A 27,035-nucleotide genomic window follows, 5' to 3' on the forward strand; every position below is an offset into this window, starting at 1 on the left:
CTGAATTAATACCATGAAAAAAGATTTAGAAATTAACGATGTAGTTGGGATATACTCAATTAAAATAATTCTACTTCTAATATTTATAATTTAGATTCTTAATCAGTTTTAATATTCTTTTGATCTAACTAAGTTTTTCACCTTAACCTTAAGAGTTCATATAAATGTTATTATGTAAAACTTAAGTAATGTTGTACTAAGCTATAGGTTGGCAATGCATGACTCTTCTGAAAACCAAATAATAATCTATGTTTTAATAGAAAATAATTCAGAAAATTATCTTAATTTAATTTCAGTACATTCATTGTCTATCAAATTATACAAGGTGGCCACTAAACTTTGAATAATGTGAAAACTTAAAATTTGACAACTAGACTAAAAAAAAATTGGAAAAAAACTGGAGAATTTTTGAAATAAAAACCTAGAATTTTGAACAATATTCACCAAAAAAAAACCTAGAATTTTGAACAATTTTTACGTGTTTAGTAGTGAAATTTTGATTTGACCCAAAAAATCTATCATATTGATATAAAATTTTTGTCATCATCAAAAATTTATTATTATTAAAAAACACATTTAAAGTAGTTTACAGTATCTTTTCAATGTTATTTTAGTATTTAATACAGTTTTTTACATCAAACTTAGTTTTCAACAAATAGAATCAAAAATGTGTATTTTTTTTTTTTTTTTTTTTTATGGTAAAAAAACATCAGTCTCAAACTCTACCCCTTGCAACAATAAACGTTTTCTGGGAAATTAAACAATCACGCACAACCATACAATATATTTCCCCATAAGATAAACGTTTTCTGGGGAAAAGTGAGTTTGTTACATCATATTTAATTTTAATAATGTAATTTTACCTGCCCCATTAATATTTAACTTTAACTATCCAAAAATAAAATAAACAAAAAACTATCTTTTAAACAAATAAAAAAACCCTTGGTGACACGCCATTTGGAGAACACTCACAAGGCTAAAATCTCAACACTAAAAACCACAAAGTGTGGGAAAATCATGAAGCTCAAATCCCCAAGTAAGTGTTCACTGGCGCTACAACAAAAAAATCACACCAACAATCCAATCATGTGATCACCGCCACCATAGTGAACTCACAATTAGTTGTTGAGCAAATGCATAAAACTAGTATTATAATGAATACATTAGCATTAAATAACTATCTTAAAGCTTGATAACTAACTAATTTACTGAAATGGTACTCTAAAAAAATTCTAAAAATTAAGCTAAATTAGAAAAAAAAGTAAAATAAATAAAAATTAAAAAATAAATAAAAATTAAAAAATAAATAAAAACTATTAAGAAAAATGTATTTTCTGAAACTTGTATTGGTGGAATTAGTTTTAGTCTAATAAAAGTAAGAAGAAAAAATAAATAAAATAAATAAACTTATATTTATGCAATTATAATTAATATATACAGCTAACAAATAATCATAACAAAAATATAATAAAAACTGGATAGTAGCAATTAAACAATCACGCACAACCATACAATATATTTCCCCATCAACAGACCAAAGCCAACCAATCATGATCAGAGTAGACACAAACAAAATTGACCATACATATATTAAGAGAAACAGATAGAAATAACAACCAAAAGCAATTAATCAAAATCTGCATGCAACACAAAATACTCAACCACAGCACTCTAAACCTACTCAGTATACTGGCTCAACGAGAATTTTTTGTAACTATATTTAAACTGATCTTTTTTTAGGTTTTCAAAAATTTCTGGAACACTAGACCACAACTTAGGGCCCAAATACTTGAAGGAGTTTAGGCCAAGTTGTGTTCTAGTGTTCCAGAAATTTTTGAAAACCTAAAAAAAGATCAGTTTAAATATAGTTACAAAAAATTTTGCACGGAGACATTTTTGCTCAGTCAATTTTTATTTATTTTTTTAATTTCTGTATTAATTTTAGAAATTATTTTTTAAATTAAGTTTATTTTTTACCATCACTGTTACCCCTAACCCCTTACCCTTGGTTGGTAAGTTGTTTTATTTTGTATTTTTTATAATTTTATTTTAATTTAATTTATTTTTTTAATAATTAATTTTTGTTCTTTTTCTTTTTGATAATAATTTTTATAAGGTATTTTTTATTTTTACTTTTACTATCACTGTTAACCCTAACCCTCATCCTTGGTCAGTAACTTTATTTTCTTTTATTTATTAAGTTTTTTTAGTTTTTTTCTTCTGTATTTTTTTACTCTCTATTGCAAAAATGTAACTCGTGCAAAATTTACCCTTGTTGCAAAATTGTCTTTGTGTAACTTTGTTCCCTTGTGCAAATTTGGCTTTGTGCAAATTTGTGAACTTGTGCAATTTTGTTCTCATGTAATTTAGACCCCTTGTGCAATTTAGTAACCTCAAGCAATTTTGTCTTTGTGCAATTTAGACCCGTTCCCCACCATAGATATTTAAGTCCATTGTTGTTTCCTATATATTGACGTTTTTTTTTCTGATATCAATGCCATAGGTAGGGGTCAGCAAACTGTGGCCTATGGGCCACATTCAATGCGGCCCGTTGGCCACATTTTTAAAACGTATTAAATATATTTTGGTATTCAAAAAAAAATTGTTAATTTTGAAATATAATCTACTGCCTTTTTTTTTCTTAGAAAATATTATTTAAAAATTTGCTTTAATAAGCACATTAAAATTTTTCTTTTTTGGACCTGCTGACTCTTCTCATAGTGAATAGTTGGCTGGTAAGTGAAGAAAGAATTTTTTTGTGACTAGAAAAACAATCCAAATGTTAAACATATTTTGGTAAAATTTGATTTCTTGTTTTCAAAATTTATTTTTCTACTCTCCAAGTATTTTAAAATTTAATAAAAAGTTCAAGGAATATTTTCAAATATTTGAAGTCTCAAAAAAAAACAGAAACTTGAACTTTTTAATTCTGATAAAATTGAAAGCTGAACAGAATTTCTGCTATACTCTTGTGTTTAAAACTTTATACAAACTTTACTATCTCTTGAAACTAAAGTAATGTTTTTAAATTCCGTCAAAGTTCATTTATATTTTCATATAAAAAGCATATGTTAGTTTAAATCAAAAGTATAAGTCTTGATCCTTTTATGGTCTTAAGTTTTTTAGCTGTTTTGCAAATCTAGTTGCATACTTTTAGTCTTGCTGTTAGCAATTGTACTAAAAGAGTATTTTTTAGTGGGCAAAGGTAAAATTAAATAAAACCTGGCAGTTGCTATAAGGAGATAAATTCACTCTCTAATCAAATAACTCACCTTGTGTGCTTAAAAAGAATCAAAATATAGTTTTGTAAGATCTACAAATTTATTGCATATTACATAAGTTCAAAACGTTTTCAGATTTGTAATCTGTCCTCAGTTAACTTATAATAAACTAAAACTTAAAACACATTTATGCAACTAAGTAAAGAATAGTGAAAAAAACATATTATGCTGTAGTAATTGAAAACTGTATTTTGATTTTTACTAATTATTGATGCTGAAGAAAAATCACAAATAAAAAATTGACTGTGTCCTGGACTGATTTAAACATTTTTATACAAATCTTGTCTTGTGTACTTAATAAGGTTTTTTCTACAAAACTATAAGTTTAAATTTTATAAAATATAGAGTTGGTAAAAAAAGGAACTTATTTACTTTTAAATAGAATCTAATCTAGTCAAAATGATAAGATTATATGTAATTGGAAAAACAGTTGTAATTCAAAGAGTCCCTATTGAAAGTACAAAATAAAAACAATCTTGATGTATTTTCTGCTAGGTGGCTACTCCAATGTGTATTACATTATTATTATATGTATAATTAATGAACTTTACCGCAAGATCAACAACAACAGCATCCAAGACAATCCTATGACCGGTTTTGTCCTAATTAGGATTCATTAGGCAGGAATAGTGTTGAGAAACTGCCTGATGAGTCTTAATTAGGACAAAACCGGTCATAGGATTGTCTTGGATGCTGTTGTTGTTGATCTTGCGGTAAAGTTCATTAGTTTTTATTGATAGCACGAAACATCTCAACTCTGTTGATGATGGTCGAATAACTACTGGTTATTATATGTATGAAATTTTAGAATATGTAAGAATTTGAATGCTACAATTAAGATTCTTGGTATTGTTATAGATTGTAAAAATGTCTTTATTGTGAATTTTAAGTCTTTTTTATATAAAGATTTTTATAACTTGAAACTTTATTATGTACCATAATAATATTTAAATTATGGTATACTTATAAATAATTGTGATAGATAAATTTTAATGTATCTAATGAACTAAAGTTAGCTCCTGTTTACTTAAAAGTTTAAACATGTTTCAAAACATAATTTAAAATAATTGAGATGTATCAAAAAAAACTATTTACTTTTCAAAAGTTTTGTTCACTTAAGCTCAAGTTTTGTCTTAAATACATATGTTTAACTACTTGAAAAAATATATTTATTTTAGTTTTTAGTTTGATTTATATTTTAATAACTTTAGCATAAACTATTAAAACCAAAATATATAAATATGTTACTTTAAGATACTTTTAGTACTATCTTTAAGTAATTACAATTTTTGTTAAGAATCATAAAATTTAGTTTAATTTCCTTAGTATCTTGTTTTATGTTGAATGTTTTTTATAATTTTAATATGATATACTCACTGATTTAATATTATATTGTGCTAAGCTTTAGACCATAGTTTAATTTCTATATTATAGGCAGTTTATTAAAAATATACAAATTTATTTCATTTTAAATTATGATATGGAAGAATATTATGATACTGATGCTGGGACTGGTACATATAGATCATCTGACCCTATTGAAAACTTAAAAATAAAAATAAAACTTCAAAAACTAAGTGCTACAACAACTGGATTTATTACAAATATTAATAAAAAAAGAGATGATTTGAATGTAACAAGTAATATAATGTTAACTGATTATGGCCAAGAAGTATATGAAACACAAGAATTAGATTTAAGTTGGAAAGAAAAATTATTTTCAAAAAGAGAATTAGATTTTTATTGTGAAGAAAGTAACTGTTCAACTGTTGAAGACTACAACTATCATGCTATGATTTCAAATTTAAACATAAAGGAGACAAGAAAGAATGATAGAATTTTTACTTACACTGATTCTGATAGATTTTTTCCAGAAGTTCTTATAGACAGTGATAAGGTAACTAACACTTTACCTAAAAATAGTTCTCAGCTTTATGAAAACATGTCTGGTATAAGAAGAAGAAGGGCTAATGAAGTTGGTGCTAACAACTGGAGAGTAAAAAAGGAGACAATACAAGGAGTAGATATAGTTAATTCAAAACCAGATAAAAAATTTATTGAAGTACACCATGTCATTGATACACCTATTAAAACTTTTGTAATAATGGCAGACCTTGGCCCTGATAAAATAAGAGGCAATCAAACATACGAAAAAAAGTTATGCACAATAGAGTTTGATGACAATAATGTTGTTCGTGTAACTCCTGATTTTAATAAAACTAAATTGCCTTACAAAGTACAGTCAGACGAAAATATTCGTTGTGTTTGGATACTAAGAATTGAACACATTTCAAATAAAATAGGTAGGCTACAAGCACATCAAGAGAATAGACTGCTAATTGAGAGTTACAAAAAACATTCTGAGTACTTAAGCAGTTTAGTAGGTATTGAGTTTGAAACTATTCCAGATAAAATTTTACGTTTAGTTGTACATGGTGAAATAATTAAATGTGAAAACTTTGAAGGTTATTCTACTCATGTAGAATACTTTCTTGATGCACCTAATGGTTGGACAAGCGATCCAAACCAAAGCTTTTTTGGATGTACACAATCTTGTAGTAGCAAACAGCTCAGTAATGGAACAACTAGAGCTTCTTATTTTAGTCAGCCATTTTCCTATCAACTTTTTTACAATTATAGCAAGCATAGTACATCTTTAATTTTTCCTAATGGCTGGCCTAGATTATATGTGCACGTGATTTCCACAAACTCATATGATAAAACATCCAGTGAAGGTTATGGATATCTAGACTTTCCAACTAATCCAGGGTGCTATCAACTACAGATAAACTGTTGGAGACCTCTAGGAAGTGGAAGTTATGAAAACATTGTAGCTAAGATGAGAAGACTTTTTCTTGGATATGGTCCTCAATTAGATGATATTACATATTTAACTCAAAGTAATCCAGAAAAGAAAATTGTAAACAAATACATGGTTAAAACAGAAAGTACTGGTACAGTTACAGTTTCTTTGAATTGCCTACATCAATGTAATGACTTTAAAAGTGATGCTCTTGCAACTTTAACTTCCAAAAAACGCCTTCAGCTTGCTGTGAAAAAAGCTCGATTAATGTCTAAAAAGGATGTTACATCCACAGTAATTGATGCATATAGACAAGCAAGAAGAAGAATGCAAATTGCAAGAGAGAGGGCTACACTAAAAGAAAACTCAAAAATTATGATGAATTTAGATAGACTTTCAACTAAACAAACTAGTTTTAATAAAAATAAAATGTTATAAGCAATGTTTGTTATAAATATGCTGTAAATACTTTCAGAAAAAAGTTTATACAATTAAGTTATTAATTTTTAATCATTGTTTAATGCTATACTAACTGTGATAAATTGAAAACAAGTTTGTTTTTAATCAGTAATTTCCTTTGTTGAAAAACTACCGTAAGTTCATTGTGTTTTGTTTTTAATTTTTAACTGATTTCAGAAAAGTAGGAAATTTAAACTGTATATTAAATTATAGTTATTAGAAAATCTAACATATCAAGCTTTATTAAAGTGAACTTATAGTATGAGAACCATTACTCTTTGGAGTGAAATTTTAAATGATAAACAAGATGTAGGTCAATGGTAAGTTCATAAACTGTAAATGTTTTAAAAGTTTTTATCTAATATTAAGGCTGTTGAATGAAGTTAAACCATTTTTTTACTGTAATAACTGAGCTGCCAGTTGATTATTATCTTTATAAAATTTAAAGTAATTTATGAGTTATAAGAAATAAAAGTTTTGGGCTACAATGTTTCAAAACTGTTTCAGTAAAATCTTTATATAATTAAAACATCTGTATTAAGGAACTTTAGAATTTGAAATGAAAAAATGTTGATCTTTTTCCTGCTATTGGCATTAAAGTTTTTATTTTTTAAATACAATAAAAATATTATAATTTTTCTAATTATCATAAAAGCTTTTTTTTTAAACTTAGGATCTCTAGCTCCAAAAAAAGTACATAGATTTTTCGTAAGTTTAAAAATTTCAGAGAAAATTGAAAATCAAAAATTGTTGTCATATGTTTGTATCGCAAGCTTTTTACAAAACTATTTTTTTTGATGGATAGTGTTTTGATGTTATCTTTAGTCAGTCTGCCAATTATTTATATGTTACTACACAAGTTTATTAAAAGAACTACTACAAATATACTTTTTTTAAAGTTTGTTTAGAATACAGAAATAGTAAAAGTATCATATATTTATTTGTATTGTTGAAATACATTTTTACAAAAAATTTTAATGTCAATTTAGTTTTTAAACAAAATTTTTGTTAAGTGATGCATTTTAAAGCAGAAAAATGTGTTTATCTAATAGTTATTGACTAAGTATTTTTTTTTAAATTCACTTGCTTTTATTCTTAATTTTTCTCCTGTATTAAAAGTTGCATTAGTAGCAAAATAAGATTAAGCCTTTGAAAGTATTCAGAGAGACCTTTTTAAGTTATTTCTTATTTTTTTCGAATTTTAGTGGAAACCCTGTTCGAAGTAGATATAATAAACATTTTATGTCTCTGCTTCAATGTTATTTTAGATACTAGTCAATTTTTTTTAGTTATGAGGAATGTTATATATTTTGATGAAAAATAATCAAGTTATCATTTTATAGTGTGTATGATGTTGCCTTCAAACCAGATGGAAGTCAAATTCTAGCTGCAGCAGGAAATAAAGTTCTTGTTTATAATGCTACTGATGGTAAACTTATTGCTGCTTTAAAAGGACATAAAGACAACGTTTATTGTGTTACATACTCTAAAGATGGTCAGTTAAATGGTTTTTTGATCTATATAACTAGCAAAAAATAGTTTGTTTTGTTAGGATCAATGTTTAAAAGTATTTATTCAAAATAGATTAATTTTAAAGCTTAGTTAATAAAGGAGAAGTCTAACATACCAACACTTTTTTTTGTAATGCTAACAATAAATGATCAAGCAAAATTTGTATATAATACTTGAGTTTTCATCAATTGTTTCTCTAGGGCAGTGGTTCTTATTTTTTTTCGTTTTTTACCCCTTTTTGGAAGATTGTAACCAAATTTACCCCCAATATACAAAATAGTATTTAGTCTGAGGAAAAATAATAGATTTTTTGAACTTTAAGCTTATTAAACCTAAAATATGTGTTTTGATTTTCAAAAGTTTGAAAAATTATTTAAAAATAACTTTTGTAAAATATGGAAAGCTCTGCAAAATCAAAGTTGCTAAAGTAATTTCCAAATAAATTTTTACCTTTTAAAGCTGTTCAAATTTTATGAGCAGCATAATGTTGTCAATAAATAAAGTATTAGTATACAAAAACAGTTATTTGATTTCTGAACAGGCTCTGCTTGTTTAGATCTCTAAGATTTAAATGCCTTATTAGTTTGTGCTTTAAAGTAATATTAAAGTATGTGTAGTATTTAGAATTTTTTGTTTTTGTTAATTTGACAACTACTTGTTATTTTATTCACAATGCTAATAAGTTCCGTACTGGATAAAATTTTATTTTGTAAATAAAATAAATAAAATAGAATAAATAAAAGTTATAAATTAGTATAACACTTTTCAAGACACTACAAAAGTAATATAACATGTTAAGTCGTAAGATAATAAAACTTATTCAACACCAATTTTAAATACTTTTTTAGACTAAGTTGTTTTTAAATCAAAGTTCACCTTAAATGGGCAAGTGTTGGCATTGTACGGAGGGCCACTTTTGCACGGACTGACAGTCTAATTTTAAAATGAATAAGCAAACTATTTTTCAATTTATTGGAAAACAAAGTGTAAAGAAAACAAATTCTTTGTTAAAACATACAACAGGGTTGCCACACAATCAGGATACTCAGGTTAACTCAGTATATTTTGTATATTTTTAAATTTCAGGCTGGCTAAGGATAATTTTGTTGTTTTATAAACAACTTAGGATAGTTTAAGATAAAAAAAGTCTCAGGACAGATTGAAAAAAACTGGATATAATTTAGTTAAATTAATTTTAATGTTTTGTTCTAAATTTTGTTAAAGAACTTTATCTTTTTTAATTTTGAAAAATTTTTTTTTTTTTTCAAGGATTAATCTCTATTTTGAAGACTCAAGACAGTTTAAGGCCACTCAGGACAATTTTTGACTCAAAAAGTGGCAACCCTGATATAAAATTCGTGCAAAATAGATGCTCTGTGCATTTGGATACCATAACCACGAATATCAACGAACTAAAAGTACTTATTTAATTGACACATAATTACCAAAGTTGTTTATATTTAAGATGTACACAAATGAAGTTTTGTTTAAATTTTGCTTTGAAATACTAAATACAGTTTTTATTTTTCTAAAAATTTTCAAATGACTCTTTTGGCAAAGCTTCTTCACTCTTTTTGATTTGGTAGATTTTGTTTTATAAAATAAAAAAAAGTCATAATATTAAAAACTTGAACAAATGTCAAAATCAAAGTAACAAAATAAAGTTTTAGTTTCTAAATTATATTATCTTACTTAGGAAAACGTTTTGCTTCTGGATCGAGTGATAAATCAGTTATTGTTTGGACAGACAAATTAAAAGGAATACTTAAGTTTACGTTAGTAACAATTTTAATTATTTTTGGTAAAAGAGTTAAGTAAACTTTTTTTTTCGATTTAAAAAGTATTTGAGTCAAAGTTATAGTGAAATTTTACCTAAAGTATAAAACATTAACGTTTCAAAGTTTAAAATTTTTTTTTTTTCAACAAGAATTTTAAACTCTTTAGACACAATGATGCCTTGCAGTGTATATCTTACAATCCAGTCACTCCACAATTGATTACGTGTGCAATAACTGACTTTGGTAATACAAAAAAAAAATTACATTAATTGTTTTTGAATCCATATTTTTTAGTTATTTTAAATAAAACTAGTTTTTTAAGTATTATAAATCTTTGGTGAAAAAGTAAGAAGTACCAGAAATCAATAACTTAATTTTATAAATATTTTTAAACTAATGTGGTTGAATTTTGTAAATTTAGTTGTAATAAAGTAACTATTTTATTTAGTAGTTTTTATTTTCTTTAAAAAAAGATAAAATCTTTAAAAGTTTTTGTGTAAAATTAAAGTATATTAAAACGTAAACTTTTTAATTTTATTTGAAATTCCAGTAACTCATATATACAGTCTGTAATTGTTGAATTTAATTTAATTCAGGGTTTCCCAAAGTGCACCATGAACTTATAAGGGGCCACAGGCCCAGGGGGGCCACAATGTCATAATTTGAAAATTACACTAAATATTCTGGAGTTGACAATGAAAAGCAAAAAAAAGGGTCGTAGGAGTTTTTAATGGTAGTTTTTTGAGAAGTATTGTTAAAGGGGGCCATAGCTTTTTTAATTTCGTTAAAGGGGGCTTTTTGAAAAAAGTTTGGGAAACCCTGATTTAATTGAACATAATTTCATGCAAGTATCTTAGTTTTTGTATAAAGTTTTTTTGTTGGAATATTTAATGTTATAAAGCTAATGATAATACTTAAACAGGCCTTTGGTCTCCAGAACAAAAAACTGTGAATAAACATAAAATACACCATAGAATCACCTGTTGTAGGTAAGATTAAAGTTGGATTTGATTTGAATTATATCCTAGTATTAATTTTGTAATCTAGTTTTTAGAATTTAATTTTTACAGTTGGACAAATGATGGCCAATACGTAGCACTTGGCTTGTATTCGGGTTTAGTTAGTATAAGAAGCAAAATGGGTGAAGAAAAAGTTCGAATTGATAGACCTGGTTCTAACCCTGTTTGGTGCTTACAATGGAATTTAAATAGGTATTTAATTTTTAATAATCAGTGAAGTTAAAATTTTTAACACTATATGACTTATTATTCTCTGTTTTATATTGTTAAACTAATTAGTTGCTGGTTCAAACAAAGGTATTCAACAAGTTACCTTTTAAAAACTTTTTTATATGTAGTGTTCAAATTATACTTAAACATTTAGTAAAATGTTTTTTTTTTGGCTGCAAACTTCCGCAATAAGTCTTTAGAAACATTTTAGTGTTCTAAACTTGAATCTTAACTGAATAAAAAGTGGTTGCCTATAAAACTATATTACCTAGTATCTTAAATAATTTTCACGATGAAATTTCGATTAGGTACGAAAAATCTATCACATACGAAAAAAAATTTGTACAAATTAAAATTTCATTTATTAAAAAAACACATTTCAAATAGTATTACAGTGTATCTTTTTAATATTTATACTATTTAAGACAGTTTTTTTACCTATAGCTTAACTTTATTCTAAAAACAGACAAAAAAAACTTGTACTTTTGAAAACTTGAAAATTTTTTTCAAAAAACCGTTGGCAACCGTGTTAAGATGTTTACTTCATTTAAGATTCTCTTTTTAATGTTTGGTTTCAGATTGTCAAACCAAGTAAGAGTTAAAAATTATGAAATTTGTTCAAATTAGGTTAAATTTGTACCCAGTCATTTTTCAATCTTTAGTTTCAGTAGTTTCTTTATGAAATTAGTTTGCTGATATGTATTTTAAGTATAAACATAGTAGTTAGTTGAAATTTCTGTAAGATGGCAGTTTGAAGAATTGTTAGTTTCATGATTTTAGTATCCAGAAAAACAATTAAGTTTCTCAACTTAATATACTATCAAAGGAAGAATACAAAGTTAATCAATTATAAGTTTATTACTATAAATATTTTAATTCACTTATAATTTGGTACATAACATACATATGTAAAATCTTTTACTATATTGTTTTGAACTTATTATTGTCTAAAAAAAAGTGATTGCATTAAATAAAAATTAAACTTACAATTTTTTACTATTAGAAACTGTAACAAGTTTTGTTTTCGTAAATAGATGGTTTTATAGTCCTTGTATTTAGCTTATTTTTATGTGACCACTGAAAAATTGTTAAATTTATTTAATTATAGCAAAGAGGTTGATGATGTTCTCACAGTTGGAGACTGGGGACAAAAAATATCTTTTTACCATCTTAATGGAAAACAAGTTTGTAAAAAAAAAATAATTGAATGAATATGCAAGTATAATTCATTTTTGCTAATTTACAGATTGGAAAAGACATTAAATTAGACTATGATCCATTAACAATACAATATTTTGATCACGGTAAGTACTTGTTAGTTGGTGGAAGTAATAATAAGTTGTGCCTGTATTCCAGAGATGGTATCTATCTAGGAGTAGTAACTGACTGTGAAAAAGGTTGGGTGTGGAGTTCTGCTGCCAAATACGATGCTAACACAGTGGTTGGTAAATAATACTATATTTTTATTTTAAAATACAAAAGTAAATACTCTTAACCAAAATAAAAGTATTTTCGATGGTAAGTAATAGTTTATAAGTAAAATTTTAATTGGTATGTCGATTATTAAAGTTAGTTTAGACAAAAAAATATTGTATTGTTAATAAAACCAGTTATATAATTAACTTTATATTCATAAGTTATATTGTTGGAAAGAATTTTATTGTATTTATATACCATTTGCAACTTAATTTGAATTTATTTCTTATTAGAAAAAAAAAATAAAGCTTTTCGAATCTACTCGATTCAATTTCAAAATTTAAAGTATTTAGTAAATAATGAACTTTACCACACGACCATCAACAATAGTATCCGAGACAACCTACGACCGGTTTCGTACTCATTAGGACTCATCAGGCAGGCATAGTTGTGAGATACCGCTGTTGAGATCTAAACCAAGCAGGCTTAGTGCATATGGGTAAAATTCAAAAAATTGACGCAGCCAAAAGTCTCAGACATTGTCAGCATATTGTGAGATTTTATTCTACGCTCGTTTAATCAGTTTCAACATTTAATTAGTCAAAAGTTAAAGGAAATGTAAAACTGTTTTGAAGATTGATAAAACTTTTAGTTTAAATTAAATATGACGTATTTATACAAAGCTTTGAAAATAGGCTATGCAAAATAAGATTTATAACAAAAATTGAGTTGAAATTTACTTATAATATATTGTTAGTAGGGCCGTGTATCCAAATTCCAGATATTTACTTATTTAGTTTTGGTTTTTATTTTTCGATGAGCATTGGTTTTAAACTTTAAAACTCACATCGATCACACCCTTTAAGGACTTTGAAATTGTTATCGATATTGGAGTTTTGACATTGCATAGAATAATGTAAGTTATCAAAAATAGACTGCGTTTGTCCTTTCCCTGTGATCAGTAATCCTTCTAAACACTTGACGCGATGTCTCCCTGATGTAAGGAGATGCTGTGGTCTACATACAAAGAATCAAGTAAATTCAAAAAGCTTAATTTTTATTTTAATTTTTTAATGAAAACATATTCATAATTGATTGCAAATGGTAGTTAAATGTTTATAAGTCTTTTTTGCTTGTATTAATACTGTAAATAAAAATATCAGTCTTTTAAAGTTAATTATATTTAATCACGTAAATGGAATCTTGTGCAAATGCAAATCTAAAAACTATTAGCTATTAGAAAAGCTTTAAGCCATTATGAATTTTAATTTTAAAATTTCTTAAGTTTCAAACTCATTTGTTTTATCTTGAAGTTATGTCAAAACTTACTAATTACAAATTAATAAGATAGTATTCCAAATAGTTTTAACTTTTTGAGGATTTTTCATTAGAATTTTTAATTTCTTAGTTAGAATATAACATTTTGAAATATATATTATGCTAGTCGATTTTTTTGTTTTCAGATTTATTAAATAAAAATTTTTTTTTTTTAGTTTTTTAGGAGTATTTATGTACTTATGTAGTAACAAATATTCTACTTAGTATAGGTGTTAATTTTTACTGGAGGGATAAGATATTTAAATTAGTTTTTTGGCTTTTTATTTCTAAAAATTTTTATTGTATAAACGATTAGTCTTACAACTAAAATGTTTTTAAAACAAAATCAAATAATAAAATACCACTTATATTCTACATATGTTCCTGAAATATGCCCCAGTACACATTGGATTGAACATGTTTCAAATTAGTGAGCACAGTAGGTTTTAGGAAACACAATATACTAAAACAAAAATAAGTTACCAATTTCTTTTTTTGACTTTTACTTTTTTAATTACAAATAATTATAAATTAAATATTAAAAAAGTTAATCTTAAAATAAATGAAAAATAGTTAATATTTTTCTTGTTTTGTAATTGAAATAGAAATAAGGAAAAATAAGAATAGAGAACGTATTAATTTTTTTATTATTTTTATAAAAAGCTATTAATAGTTTTTTATTATGTACTGTTGAGTTTAGTTAATATTCTAATTATACAATTATAACTAGAGAAATATAACATTAAATTTTTTTTTTGTTATAGTTTTTTAGATTAATTATTCAGATCAGGTTGCTTAAGTAAACTCGACTTTCAAATTTAACTTCTATGTTTATTAGATTAGTTTAAAATTTGTTATCGTTTTTATATTCTACAACTTATACATATTAAATGACTTCACTAAACATTAATTTTAAATATACCAATGGTAAAAAATTTTTTTAAATCACAAAAAAACAAATTATGTTTTCATCGCAACAGTCTAAATGATTTTTTTTTAAATTAATTTAAATCAATTAATTTCAAATGATTAAAGAAATTGTCTAAAATGTTTACTTGTCTCTTTAAAATTAATTTGTAAGAATAAATTTAGAATTAGATTGAAACCTTAAAATGTTCCGTTGTAATTCTATTATAAAAAGTATAATCGTTTCAATGACCGGAGGTTACAAAAGTTTTATAAAGAAATTTTCCCCATAGTTTTTTTGTATGACTTTTAAAATTCAATTGAACCGTGATGCTAATTGATATTGAGGATACTAAGTTGTATATTTTTTTCTTACAAGTTAATTTCTTTTGTCGCGTTTTATCTTAGCTACCAGATACTTTTAACTGCTTATAAAAATTCAAAGTAATTTTCGAGGTACAAAAGATAAAAATAGCAGAGCTCGATAGGTTACTTATTAAAGATACAAACCGAAAAGTCGAACAAAAGACTAGTTTTATTTATTTATTTTATAGTTAGTCAAAATCGTGAATGTGTTTTATGATTATTAAAAAGTTTACAGATACAAAACAATAAAGGAACAGTTATGAACGCAAAGATGTAACAAACTAACAATTAAAAATAAATAAAAGTTGACTTTAATTTATTCTTCTACTTCGGTTTCTTAAAATGTTGTTTTTCCCTTTCTTTCAGTTGTTTGCATATTTTAGATCGAAATTTGTTACGGTCATTTCCAAGCACCTCCCATTCATTATTGATAAAATTCAAGCGCTTTAGGTCGCGCTTACACACGTCACTAAAACGTAGTGCTGAACGATAGCGTTTGCATGTACCAACGACCAACTCGCTGTACAATGGAGACTTTGGGATTCGCTCTTCGTCCACCATCCTTAAAATATGATAAATCCAGCGAAGTCTGCGCTGGCTAAGAGTAAAGTACATAGTAGTGTGACCAATTCGTCCAAACACAGGGTTGACAAAAAACCTGGAATCCTGGAAAAAACTTAGATTTTTAGAAATTTTGAAAAAAAAAACTATAATTTTTAACAAAAGTTACTAAAAAACCTAGGAAGACCTGGAATTTTAAACAATTTTTACATGTCAAGTAGTAAAATTTTAATTTGACACGAAAAATCTATCATATATATAATGATAATCACAACATTTTGTCATCATAAAAATATTTTTTTTAAACACATTAAAAGTAGATTTACAATATCTTTTCACTGTTGTTCTAATACTTAGCACAGTTTTTAAACTCAAACTTAGCTTTAAACTAATATTAGACCCAAAAACGTGTAATTTAAAAATCCTGGAAAAAAATCAGAAATCCTGAAATAAATTTCTTTAATACATCTGGCAACCCTGCAAACTTTTCCTCGTTGTTCATTTTTTGATGCCATCCAATTCTAAGGGTTCAACGGAGGCATCGTAGGTGAAAGGTGTTGATTTTCTTCTCCTTTACGCTAGAAAATGTCCACGTTAATTAATGATTATTTAATATTAAATTAATTAACATTTTGAAATTTATAGTGAATTCTTTTAAACTGTTTGAGGAATGTTTTTGAGCGTCACCCCTAGTTCAAAAAATAAAGTAAGAAGTATAATTTCAGTGAATTTTTAAAACTTGTATAAAATAGATGTAAATTGTGCTAAAAAATTGGGGTAACTTTTGTACCGGAAAAGTTAATTGAAATTTTATACTCTGTAAAAGTTGATTTATGGTTTTTTTTAAAATGAAAATGAATAATAAGCTAATAATAATTCAATAAAAGTATTTTGTAAAAACCTTGTTTTTGTAAAAATTTTTGCATTTAACGCCAATATAAACCATTAATTTTTATTATTTTTAGTACAAAGCTACGCCTTACAGAGCTATAAAGACTATTATAGTTTAAAACATAACTTATTATAACCTCTGTTTTGATATCTTTTATGATAATAATTAAAAAGTTATTATTTCATACTTGTCTTCAACTTTATAGGTTATAGGGCACCAAAATGGCTTGATCTCAACATGTGCTGTCTCTTTTTCAACTGTGCACGGCTTGTACCAGGACACTTACGCTTACCGTGACAACTTGACCGAGGTAGTTGTTCAGAAACTCAATTCTTCGCATTATGTAGATGTGGCTGAAGAAGAGGGAAGCAAATTATGTATAAGATGCAATGATCTTGTGAAGAAGATATCAGTTTTTAAAGACAAGCTTGCTGTTAGTCATACTTGTTGAGTTTTTGAAAGTTTTTCATAAATGAAAAAGAATGTGCTAGTCATCAAAAAGATTGTGTTAGATAAAATTTCATCGTATAAATTTTAAGAAATTTAAATAGAAAAAATTACAATAAATTATACTTATTGTTCTATTAAAGTATGTTGTTAGTTCTAATTTTTAGTTTTAAATTAGTTAAACAAAGTTAATATATAGGTTCAATTATCAGACCGAATCGTTTTGTACCAATTTGTGTCTAATGACCAATGTGGTACGACATACAAGCAAATCAATCGTATTATCAAACAGTTTGAATGCAATTTGCTCGTCGTCTGTTCGCAAAACATCATTTTGTGCCAAGTTAGTGCTTGATGCTACTTTTATGTTTATTACTTGGTAACAGAAAGGTGGACTGACGCTCAGTATTTGTGTCTAAGTGTTGTTAACATTAATTTTCTGATATTAAATTCTTTTAAGTTGTATGGTATTTTTATAATAGAATAAATATAAGTTTTTGTTTGGTAACTAAATAGCAAATTAAACTTATAAAATGTTTTTATCTGCTGAAAATAATGCTTTTACAAATAATCCACTTTAAATTTATTAATACTAAATTTTTTAGCTTAAAGTAGTTGTATTGAAGTAATCTACCAGATTTAAAAATAAGGATCTAGCTTAAACCGAACCCGGATTTGAAAAAATCAAGATTTTTTTGGATCCAAATAAATCAATTTTTGAAAATAAATAATGCTAAATTACATACTTAATATAATTTGTTATTGCACTCTAGCTAATATATAAATGATTTTAGGTAAACTATTTCTGGTTTATTGATTTAATGACAATTAGTTTTGTTATAGAACAGGGATCTGCCAAATGATTCTTGCAAAACATAAATCTACGGCCCGCGATTTACTTTTCAGCTAAAATAGTACTTTGTTAAAACAAAAAAAAACGTGATACAAAGTTACAATTAGGCTCTTTATTTACTTTTTACTAGTGCTATAATATAACTTTTTATTATTAATATTTTTGTTGTAAAATAAACTCTGTTTTTATACTAATACAACACTTACTTTAAATAACTACGGCCCGCGGAAGACTTCTTTATAAATAGTGAGGCCACTTTATAAATAGCAACTTTTACGAAGAAAATTGGCACGCGACTAAATTAAGGCTGCCGACCTCGGTTATAGAACATAGGTCAACAAACTACGGCCCGCCAAGAAGAAATATCTGGCCCACAAAATATTTTAAAGTTCTAACAATTTGTGAAAAAAAAGAATTAAGCTTTTAATGAAAAAAAATGTTTACTAATGTGCTCTTAGATTAGTTTTAGTAGACATTAATGCTTGTTTATGAGAATTTTATTACAATTATGCTTTAAAATAGCTTTTTATATATTTTTAGTTTAGTGTTACGAAATTAAGGTGGTCTGCAAAGACTTTGTAAACAAATCAGACCCGTGATAGACTTTTTTGTATGAGTGATGCCCTTTGCTTATAAATGACTGCCGATCACTAATGTAAAACATTGAGCATGTATATGAAAGTTTGATAAGGAAATAATAGATGGTATTGAAATTTAAGAAAAAAGTTCATAAAATCTATTAGTTTTTCATGAAAAGAATGTAGCTATGATATCTATGAATCAATCGAGATACTTTTTTTAACCTTTTTAAAAAAATTGCAAATGGGGAACGAGTTTAAGTTAACTTTAGGATTTTTATAAAAGGCGTTTGTAATTTCAATAGCAAATAAAAATAGTTAATAAATCTTTATAAACTTTTAAAAAACGGTTCAATAACTATTTGTTAAAATTTATAATACTTTTAATTTGATAAAGCTTGTGTCTTGTTTTGAGAGTTTTTGCTTAAATTTACTGTGAAAATGTTTATATTTTTGTCATTAAAAAAAAATACAAATTCATGTTCTATCCAACTATTATATGTTTTGGTTTTAAGAAAACAAATAGAGAGATCTCAACTGCTGGAGGAGAAGTAATATATTTATTCTTTCAAAAATTTATTTTGCAAACTAAGTTTCGGTCAAAGACCTCGTCAGTGCTTAAATAAATCTAAAAAATTTTTAGATTTATTTAAGCTATTTAAACTAATTTTTAGATTTATTTAAGCACTGACGAGGTCTTTGACCGAAACTTAGTTTGCAAAATAAATTTTTGAAAGAATAAATATATTCTATCCAACTATAATAATCCTTCGATCCTGATTTGTTTTGAAATTTTATTTGTTTATATTTTTGTTTGTTTTCATGTCTTAATTTTTATTAAACTAAGCTACGAAACTATTAAATTTAATTTACCGTATTTTTTTTCTGGTTTATTTTTAACTGATGATCTCTTGTTTTGAGTGAAACATTGTTTTGGAAATAAAACCTTAGAGTATTACAATTTTTTTCTCTTCTTATCAATAAATTGAGATCTTCAATTCTTTTCTTTAAAAATAAAAGTTTTAGAAATCGACATCCAATAGGTTACTAGTTTAAGTTTAAAAATTTATTCATATAATTTTTGTTTGTGAGTGAGTCAGCTGTTCTTTTTTTGTTTTGTAGTATAAACTTTGAAATAGCATTTTTTACAATTATAAAAAATAATTAAGGAAAACAAGTTAATATGTTTATCAATGGAAGGAAGTAAAGAGCGTGAGTGGTCATTGGAAGCAAATATCAGATATATCAAGGTAATTGGTGGCCCCGAAGGCCGAGAAGGATTGTTGCTTGGACTGAAAAATGGGCAGGTTTTTTAATTAGTAAATCATTATTAGAATAATCTGCAAACAAGCTTTGTGCATTACTAGTTTTCATAGGATACTTATAACTTAGGGAACGGGTCTAAATTGCACGAAAACAAAATCGCACAAGGGGACTAAATTCCACGAAAACAAAATTGCACGAAGCCAAATTTGCACGAGGGCACAAAATTGCACGACGACGATTTTGCACCAAGGGTCAATTCTGCCTGAGTTACATTTTTGCACAAGACTAAAAAACTACAGAAAAAAAATAAAAAATAAACAGAAAAAAAATTAAAAATTTATTTAAAAAAAAAAAGTTACTGACTTGGTAAGAGTTAGGGGTAACAGTGATAGTAAAAGAATAAAAATAATAATGATGAATTAAATTAAAAAAATTGTATTATTGAAAAAAAAAGCTACTGACCGAAGTTAAGGGTAACAGTGATAGTAAAAAAAATAAACTAAATTGAAAAAAATATTAATAACAATATTAAATAAATAAATTAACCCGTGCAAAATTGTCTGCGTGCAAAGTTGTCTGCTCGTGCAAAAGTGACCCTTTGTGCAATTTTATCTCCTCGTGCAAAAGTATCTTCGTGTAATTTTGTGTACTCTTGCAATTTTGTACGCTCGTGCAATTTAGACAGCTACCCTAAAACTTTATATGAAAGTTCTTACTACTAAAACTTACTCATTTTTCTTTAATTTAGATTTTACTAGTCACAGAAGCTATTTATTTTGATTGTACTTGAATTAATTGTTATTTTTATTATTAATTAACTTAAGTATTTAAATAATTAAAAAAAAAAAATTTAATATGTATAATAATGAGGGTTGCCACAAGGTCAGGAAAAGTCAGGAAATTTCAGACAAAATTTGAAAAAACGTCCGATATTTTTAGTTCAAATTTACAAAATTCATTATTTTCCAAAGCCTTTAAATGTTAAAACTAATTAAAAATCCTTTAAAGTCAGACTAAAATTGCAAAATTTTTCTATAAATTTATAAAATTACTTGTTTTCCAATGCCTTCATCTGGTAAAAATTAATAAAATATCCTTTAACTATTAAAAATATGAATTTAAGCGTTTGTTAATAAAAGATCCTAGCGAAACAGGTTCACTGCAATATATAATAATATCAAATTATACAGTATCCTTCTTTTTTTACAATAACGCATGTTTCTGTGTGTCAAAATCACATCATGCAAAGTTTTAAGGGATTTCAAAAAAAAAAGAAAAATTTATGGAGCCTTGCTTGATTTTCTGAAGTCAACCCCTGTTTAAACTGTAAGAGATATTAAAAATTCGAAAGTTATTAGCTTAAAATCGTTTTACACATAGCAATTATTACAATAAAACACCTTGTACAAATTTAAACCAAAAACTTCAATACATTAACACACTTCAAACTTTACACACTTCAAACGAGCTATGAAAGTACAAACAGATGAAGTAAGTACAGACATGTGTTAGTTTAATAAAAGAAGGATACTGTATAATTTGTTATTATTAAAATATCCTTTATAAAACTGCTAAATTTTTCTATTAACATATTGAACGACTGTCCTACTTGAACAAGCAGTTTTTGTATGCTTTTTTACTTATTTATTTTTTATTGTACTTTAATAAATTGATGCTCTGTGGCAAGGACACTTCTATAGTGAAACTTGATATATACACAAAAGTTCATCTTGCAGAAATTTAGAATCAAAGCGTTTTTTGTTTAAGTAAATAATTAAGTTCTTTATAATTAAGCACCAAGTATAGTATTTTATGTATCAAGTTTATGTGTAAACTTTACCTCTTTAATTTTTTCAAAGTTGTTTAAATTTGAAAAGTAAGTTACAAGACTGTAACGGAAGTTAGATGATCGCATTCTGCAAAAAAATGTTGTTTTAACCTATATAAAAATAAGATTGAAAATTCTATATAGTTTCAAGTGTTTGAATATGTATTTTAGAATAAGTTTAAATTAAGAGTTTGATTTAGAAAAGTCAAGAAAAGTCAGGAAATTTTTCTTAGCTTGATCTGTGGCAACCTTAAATAATGGTTTAGTGTATTTTATCATTATTAAAATATTTAGGTGCTACAAATTTTTGTTGATAATCCGTTTCCGATAGAGCTTCTTAGGATTCAGTCCCCAGTAAGATGTCTAGATCTTTCAATGAGTAGAAGTAAAATTGCTATCATTAATGACAATTCTACATGTTTAGTGTATGATTTGCATACTAAAGAACTTTTGTTTGAAGTTAGTTATAATATGTCATTTTTATATACATATGTTTAAAAATCATAAACTAGACTAAACAAAACAATAAATGTTTTACCGTTAGAAATTCTAACGAGTATCAAGTTTCAGTGGAAATCATAGCTTTCGTATTTATTAAATTACCATTTCAACGATGAGTTTCTATATTTTTATTCTATCTATATCAACAATTTAAATTATTTTTTAAAAACGTCATAAAAAAAATACACAAAGTTTTTTTGAAGTAAGGGGCTTCTAAGAACAGGTAAGTTGTTACTGCTTTTAAGTTGCGCGCTTTTTCTATAATTTTTTTTTCTTTTTTTTTCCCATACCAATTTAGGTTTTGAGATGTGACCAAAACATGTTTTCTACACTGTTGACTGTACCACTGAAGTAAGCAGTTCAGCCGTTCAATATTTAGATTATTTTTTATAAAAATTATTTTTTTTAGATATTTCTTCTAAAATAAAAATAAAATTTATTTATAAGATAATCTAAAATATGTTAAGGGATTCTCCTTAAACTATTTAATTAGTTTTTGATTGCAATATTCAACGTTTATAAGACATTTCTGGAAAAAAAAAAAAACGATGACAAACCAAATTGTTATAAATTACTACCAATATTTTAATGCTTAATGGTTGAACTGCTTGTGCAAATGATAAATTCAACAGTGTAGCGCACATTGGGGCCCGCAAATGAAAATAAATAAATAAGTTTGAGAAAGCTAAGATTCTAACGCATCTAGACCTTTGAACCAAATAAAAAAAAAATTGCAGGTTGGCGCCAGGCTATTTGAATGTTTTTTTTTTTCTTAGAGCAAATTTTGATGTCTTTAAAATGGAAAATCAAGGATCAAAAAAGTAAAAACAATTTAACATAAAAGCATTTCAATGCTGTTTTCATAGTAAAAAAAGGAGTTTTAAGTCTTTGTTTTATAAATTCAATTATACTTTTATTTTAATTACATTTTTTTCTTGTAAAATAAAGATTATAAAAAATAGTTTGTACTTTTGTTGACTTTATAGTAAACTTTCGAAAATTAAGTAATTTTTTGTACGAGTTGGGTATATATGTATAAACTCGAGTTCTGCAAGTTCTTACATCTTGTAATAAAATTAAAAAAAAAAAAAACCCTTTAGGTGTGCTCCGTGTTGAAAAATTTAATTTACTAAGCTAATTAACTTATTTCTATTTATATATATATATAATTTTTTAGGAACATGCGATTTTAAAAGTTCCAGAACATATGTTTCATAAAGACAAAAAAGGATTGTCTTTAATCTTCAGCTGGTTCAATTTAAAATAAAAAGCACTTTGATAAACAGAGATGCAAAGAAGATTAAATAGAGATCTAAGACAATCTTTTGTTGTCTTTATGAAACATATGTTCTGGATTAATATGTTTGAATAATACCTTATTTTCTATATATATATATAAATATATATAGAAATAAAATACACAAAATAAACTTTTGCTTGGTACAGCTGTTTCTGCGTTTAATACGCGTCCTCAGCCAAGTTTTATTCAATGAAAATACGAAAAAGTATATATATATATATATAGAATTAATTTATTTAACTTGATAAATCAAATCTTTAACACTGAGCCCACCTTAAGGGCTTTATTGATAAAAAGCTTTATTTCAAGATGTAAAACTCAAAGGACTCGAGTTCCATGCTTTGCACTCATCAGTTTCAAAACAAATTTAAAATAAAGCAAAAAACAAACACACAAATGAAAGTTAAAAAATTTAGCATAAATAGATTATGACGTTATTTTGAAACTATCAAAAATCATGCAAAACGGCTTGTAAAATCGCTTTTAAAGTTTAACAAGTTTTAATTTCATCTTAAAATAATTTAAATTTCAATTTTTATCTAAATTTTATCTTTATCTCTCGCAAATATCTGTCCTAATATATATTTACTCACTGAAGTTTTATGAACTTTTGCCAGTTTTTTTTCGACTGGTAAATTAATTTTTGCACAAAAGCCGTTTTGCATGATTTTTGATAGTTTCAAAATTACGTCATAATCTATTTATACTAAATTTTTTAACTTTCATTTGTGTGTTTTGTTTTTTGCTTTATTTTAAACTTGTTTTGAAGCTGATGAGTGCATAAACACGAAACTCGAGTCCTTTGAGTTTTACATCTTGAAATAAACCTTTTTATTATATATATATATATATGTATGTATACATTTATTTTATTTAAAGTAACTAAATAAATATTTTCCAGCTAATGCCCAAAGCTGTTTTTTTTAATTTTTTATACGGTCCTAGCTGACGTACTTTTCGAAAATGTTCTGTAGAACTTATATTTTTAACTTTCATTGAAAAATTTTTGTAGAAAGTGTTCTTTTTTATTAAAATTCTATATGTAGCTTCTACTAAACGTTTATAAGCTGTTACAAAACAAAAATAGTTAAAATATGAACATAATTAATTTTTATTTTTTAGTTTTAAATTTAACTAATTTTTAGATATAAATGAACATCAATAAGATATAAAGCACTTTAGAAAACTATTACTTAAAGCCTGGTAACTTTATTCTAATAGGATTTTTGTAGTTAGTTTATAGTTTTTAATATATATAATCTTAAGCTACATTAGCATTTAATGTTTACAAATATTTACAAGTGTTGATTTTATACAGAATTTATTCTTTATTTCTTGTTAAACGAGATTTAGGATCATTGTGATGCGAAAAACAAAGAAAGTATGATTTAGCCATCTTAAAACGAAAGTTGATATAGATAAGAATTTAATTAAAAAAAAAATAATAGTAGAAGCGCGAAACTTATAAACAGCCGTGATGTATCAGATTTAAAAAGAAACTTTGATAACAAATGCCTTTATATGTTAATTTGTTGTTCTTTTTTAAAGAAAGATGTACGTTTTTTAAACCAAAAGTCGTATCTTACAGAAAATTAAAGATTAACTTTGTTTAAGCTAGGAAATATTAGAAAAATAAAAACCATGGTTTTCGTAGTATCTTGATATACATGAAATTTTCCCCTAAAATGTTATTAGTTTAGAAAATAGAAGTTTTGTCCTTGTGTTTTACGAAATATTCATTGCTAAATTGTCTAGAAAGTATTTTTAAGAATTTTCCCACTAAGTATTCTAAGATTGTGCAAAAAGAACTTAACAGTAGAAAAAAACTTTTAGAATACGTATAAAACTTTTTTATTTACTTATCTCTACAAAATTTATATTTGGTATAAAAGTTTTGTTTTTATTTTAAATAGGAGTTGTATGCGACAAGTGTGGCTTGGAACACACGAAATGAAGATATGTTGTGCTACTCTGATAAGGGAGTTTTGCATATAAAAGCAGGAAACTTTCCTGCGCACCACAGAAAAATGTCTGGATTTGTTGTTGGCTACTGTGGAAGTCGTATTTATTGCTTAAACGTGCAATCAATGAAAAGTGTTGATGTGCCACAGTCTGCTCCTATGTACCAGTACCTTGATCGAGGAAAGTTCAAGTGAGCTTGGGTTTTTATAAACAAAATTAAAACAATTTAAAATAGTCTTAGACAAACAATAAGTTATCTCTAAACTTATGTAAGTTTAATCACCATAGTTGCATTAATAAAATTATTGCCTGTCATTTTTCTGTAATTTCATTATATGTTTTGCTGTTTTAGTTTGTGGATTCAGCTTTAAATCCAATATCCAATGGTAACTAAATATGATATTTAACAATTACTTACAACAAGATTGGTTTAAAAAAAAACATAGAAAAAAACTATCTCAACTCTAAAAAAAAAAAATCAACAGATTCAGAGATTTTTCGTTTTATTGAAACATTTTTAATTCTTATTCAAATAGATTTTATGATAAAGTTTTTTTTTCTATGGTTTTTTTAAACCAATTTTGTTGTATGAATCAAATCATTCAAAGCTGTCCAATTTCTAACATGAAAAAGTCAGATTACCTTCAAACCATTCCTTCTTTTTTACAATTTCTAGCAACTTTTTAAATCTTTTTCATTCAATCATTTCAAGTACTTTTAATTTAAGATATTTTTAATACTTAGTATAGTATTAATAGTTATAGTTGAATAAGAGGTTTATATTATTAAATAAAATAACCATTTGTTATATAGACAAGCATATTCAATTGCATGTTTGGGGGTTACTGAAGAAGATTGGGATCAACTTGCTCATAAAGCACTTGAAGGATTAAACCTAGAAGTAGCTAGGAAAGCTTTTACAAGAACAAGAAATCTCAGATATCTTGAACTTATTCAAAATATCGAGGTCTTAAAGTTTATTATTAGATTTTGTAATAAATTTTAAATAATGTAGAATGATTAGTTAAATTAAATAGTTTTATCATTAAAAGTTTATAGCTTTTGACTAAAAACACTAATGTTACTATATATTTAAGATGTGGACCACATTATTAATTTTAAAACTATAATATAACGTTTATAGATATTCTTTTTAGAATAATTTTTGCTCATACAGTTTTTCTTTTATTACTCTTACTGTTTTTGATTATTAATTGAAAAATCTATTTTGCTTTCTACGAAACTTTGTTTCTAAGGATTTCAATTAGAATTATATCTAATTTATTCTTGTAAGCGAATTAGCACTGTAAAAATTAAGTATCATAAAAAAAAATTAACAAATTAGTTATCACTGAACAAAAATAAAAATCTAGTACGCAGTGTTAAAATTATGTTATAAGCTAAAATGCCTTAAAGATAGAAAGAGAAGAAGTCTAATTTGTTGCTTTGTATTTAAAGGCTGTGTTAACCTGTCAAATAAAATGAAGGTACAAAAATAAATTTAAACTTTGTGCTTTAAGTGTTATGGGGTTTGAGGTAACACTTTTTTTATTACAAAAAATACATAATAAAAAATTAAGCAACAGAAAGCTATTAAAATTTAAATTAGTGTAAAAAAATAAAATGTATAACTTTCACCGCAAAGCAAAACGTTTTCACTCAAGTTAAACCAAAAAGTTTTAATCAAATTTATGTTAACTGACTATCAAAAACAACTAAATCTCTTGTAAAACCATACCCTGATTTTACTGACCATGTAGGTACTAAATAAATAAGTAAG

The 27,035-nt window shown here is 25.7% G+C and overlaps 2 protein-coding genes across 2 annotated transcripts in view; both read left to right on the top strand.

Moving 5' to 3' along the window:
• Positions 1-4,720: 4,720 nt before the first annotated feature.
• On the top strand, positions 4,721-6,529 carry LOC145837846 (tectonic-like complex member MKS1). The gene has a single exon (XM_082945305.1). It carries the CDS (start codon positions 4,762-4,764, stop codon positions 6,520-6,522), a length of 1,761 nt encoding a protein of 586 aa, XP_082801431.1. The 5' UTR covers positions 4,721-4,761; the 3' UTR covers positions 6,523-6,529.
• A 198-nt stretch (positions 6,530-6,727) lies between these two features.
• Positions 6,728-27,035, top strand: part of LOC145839395 (intraflagellar transport protein 122 homolog) — a 38,876-nt gene continuing 18,568 nt past the window's right edge. Inside the window, exons 1-14 of the mRNA XM_082946969.1 lie at positions 6,728-6,863; positions 7,887-8,038; positions 9,752-9,830; positions 10,000-10,076; positions 10,756-10,822; positions 10,904-11,044; positions 12,171-12,246; positions 12,309-12,503; positions 16,726-16,953; positions 17,167-17,310; positions 19,568-19,705; positions 21,787-21,951; positions 25,207-25,445; positions 26,069-26,222. Of these exons, the coding sequence (XP_082803095.1) occupies positions 6,805-6,863; positions 7,887-8,038; positions 9,752-9,830; positions 10,000-10,076; positions 10,756-10,822; positions 10,904-11,044; positions 12,171-12,246; positions 12,309-12,503; positions 16,726-16,953; positions 17,167-17,310; positions 19,568-19,705; positions 21,787-21,951; positions 25,207-25,445; positions 26,069-26,222 (1,914 nt within the window). The 5' untranslated portion in view covers positions 6,728-6,804. The remainder of the gene's footprint in view (positions 6,864-7,886; positions 8,039-9,751; positions 9,831-9,999; positions 10,077-10,755; positions 10,823-10,903; positions 11,045-12,170; positions 12,247-12,308; positions 12,504-16,725; positions 16,954-17,166; positions 17,311-19,567; positions 19,706-21,786; positions 21,952-25,206; positions 25,446-26,068; positions 26,223-27,035) is intronic.

The sequence above is a fragment of the Thalia democratica genome, chromosome 6 (assembly GCF_965202585.1).
Source record: "Thalia democratica chromosome 6, ktThaDemo2.hap1.1, whole genome shotgun sequence".
Lineage (NCBI taxonomy): Eukaryota > Metazoa > Chordata > Thaliacea > Salpida > Salpidae > Thalia > Thalia democratica.

Coding starts and splice junctions, on each gene's coding strand:
- LOC145837846 (XM_082945305.1), top strand. CDS start 4,762: ATGGAAGAATATTATGATACTGATGCTGGGACTGGTACATATAGATCA.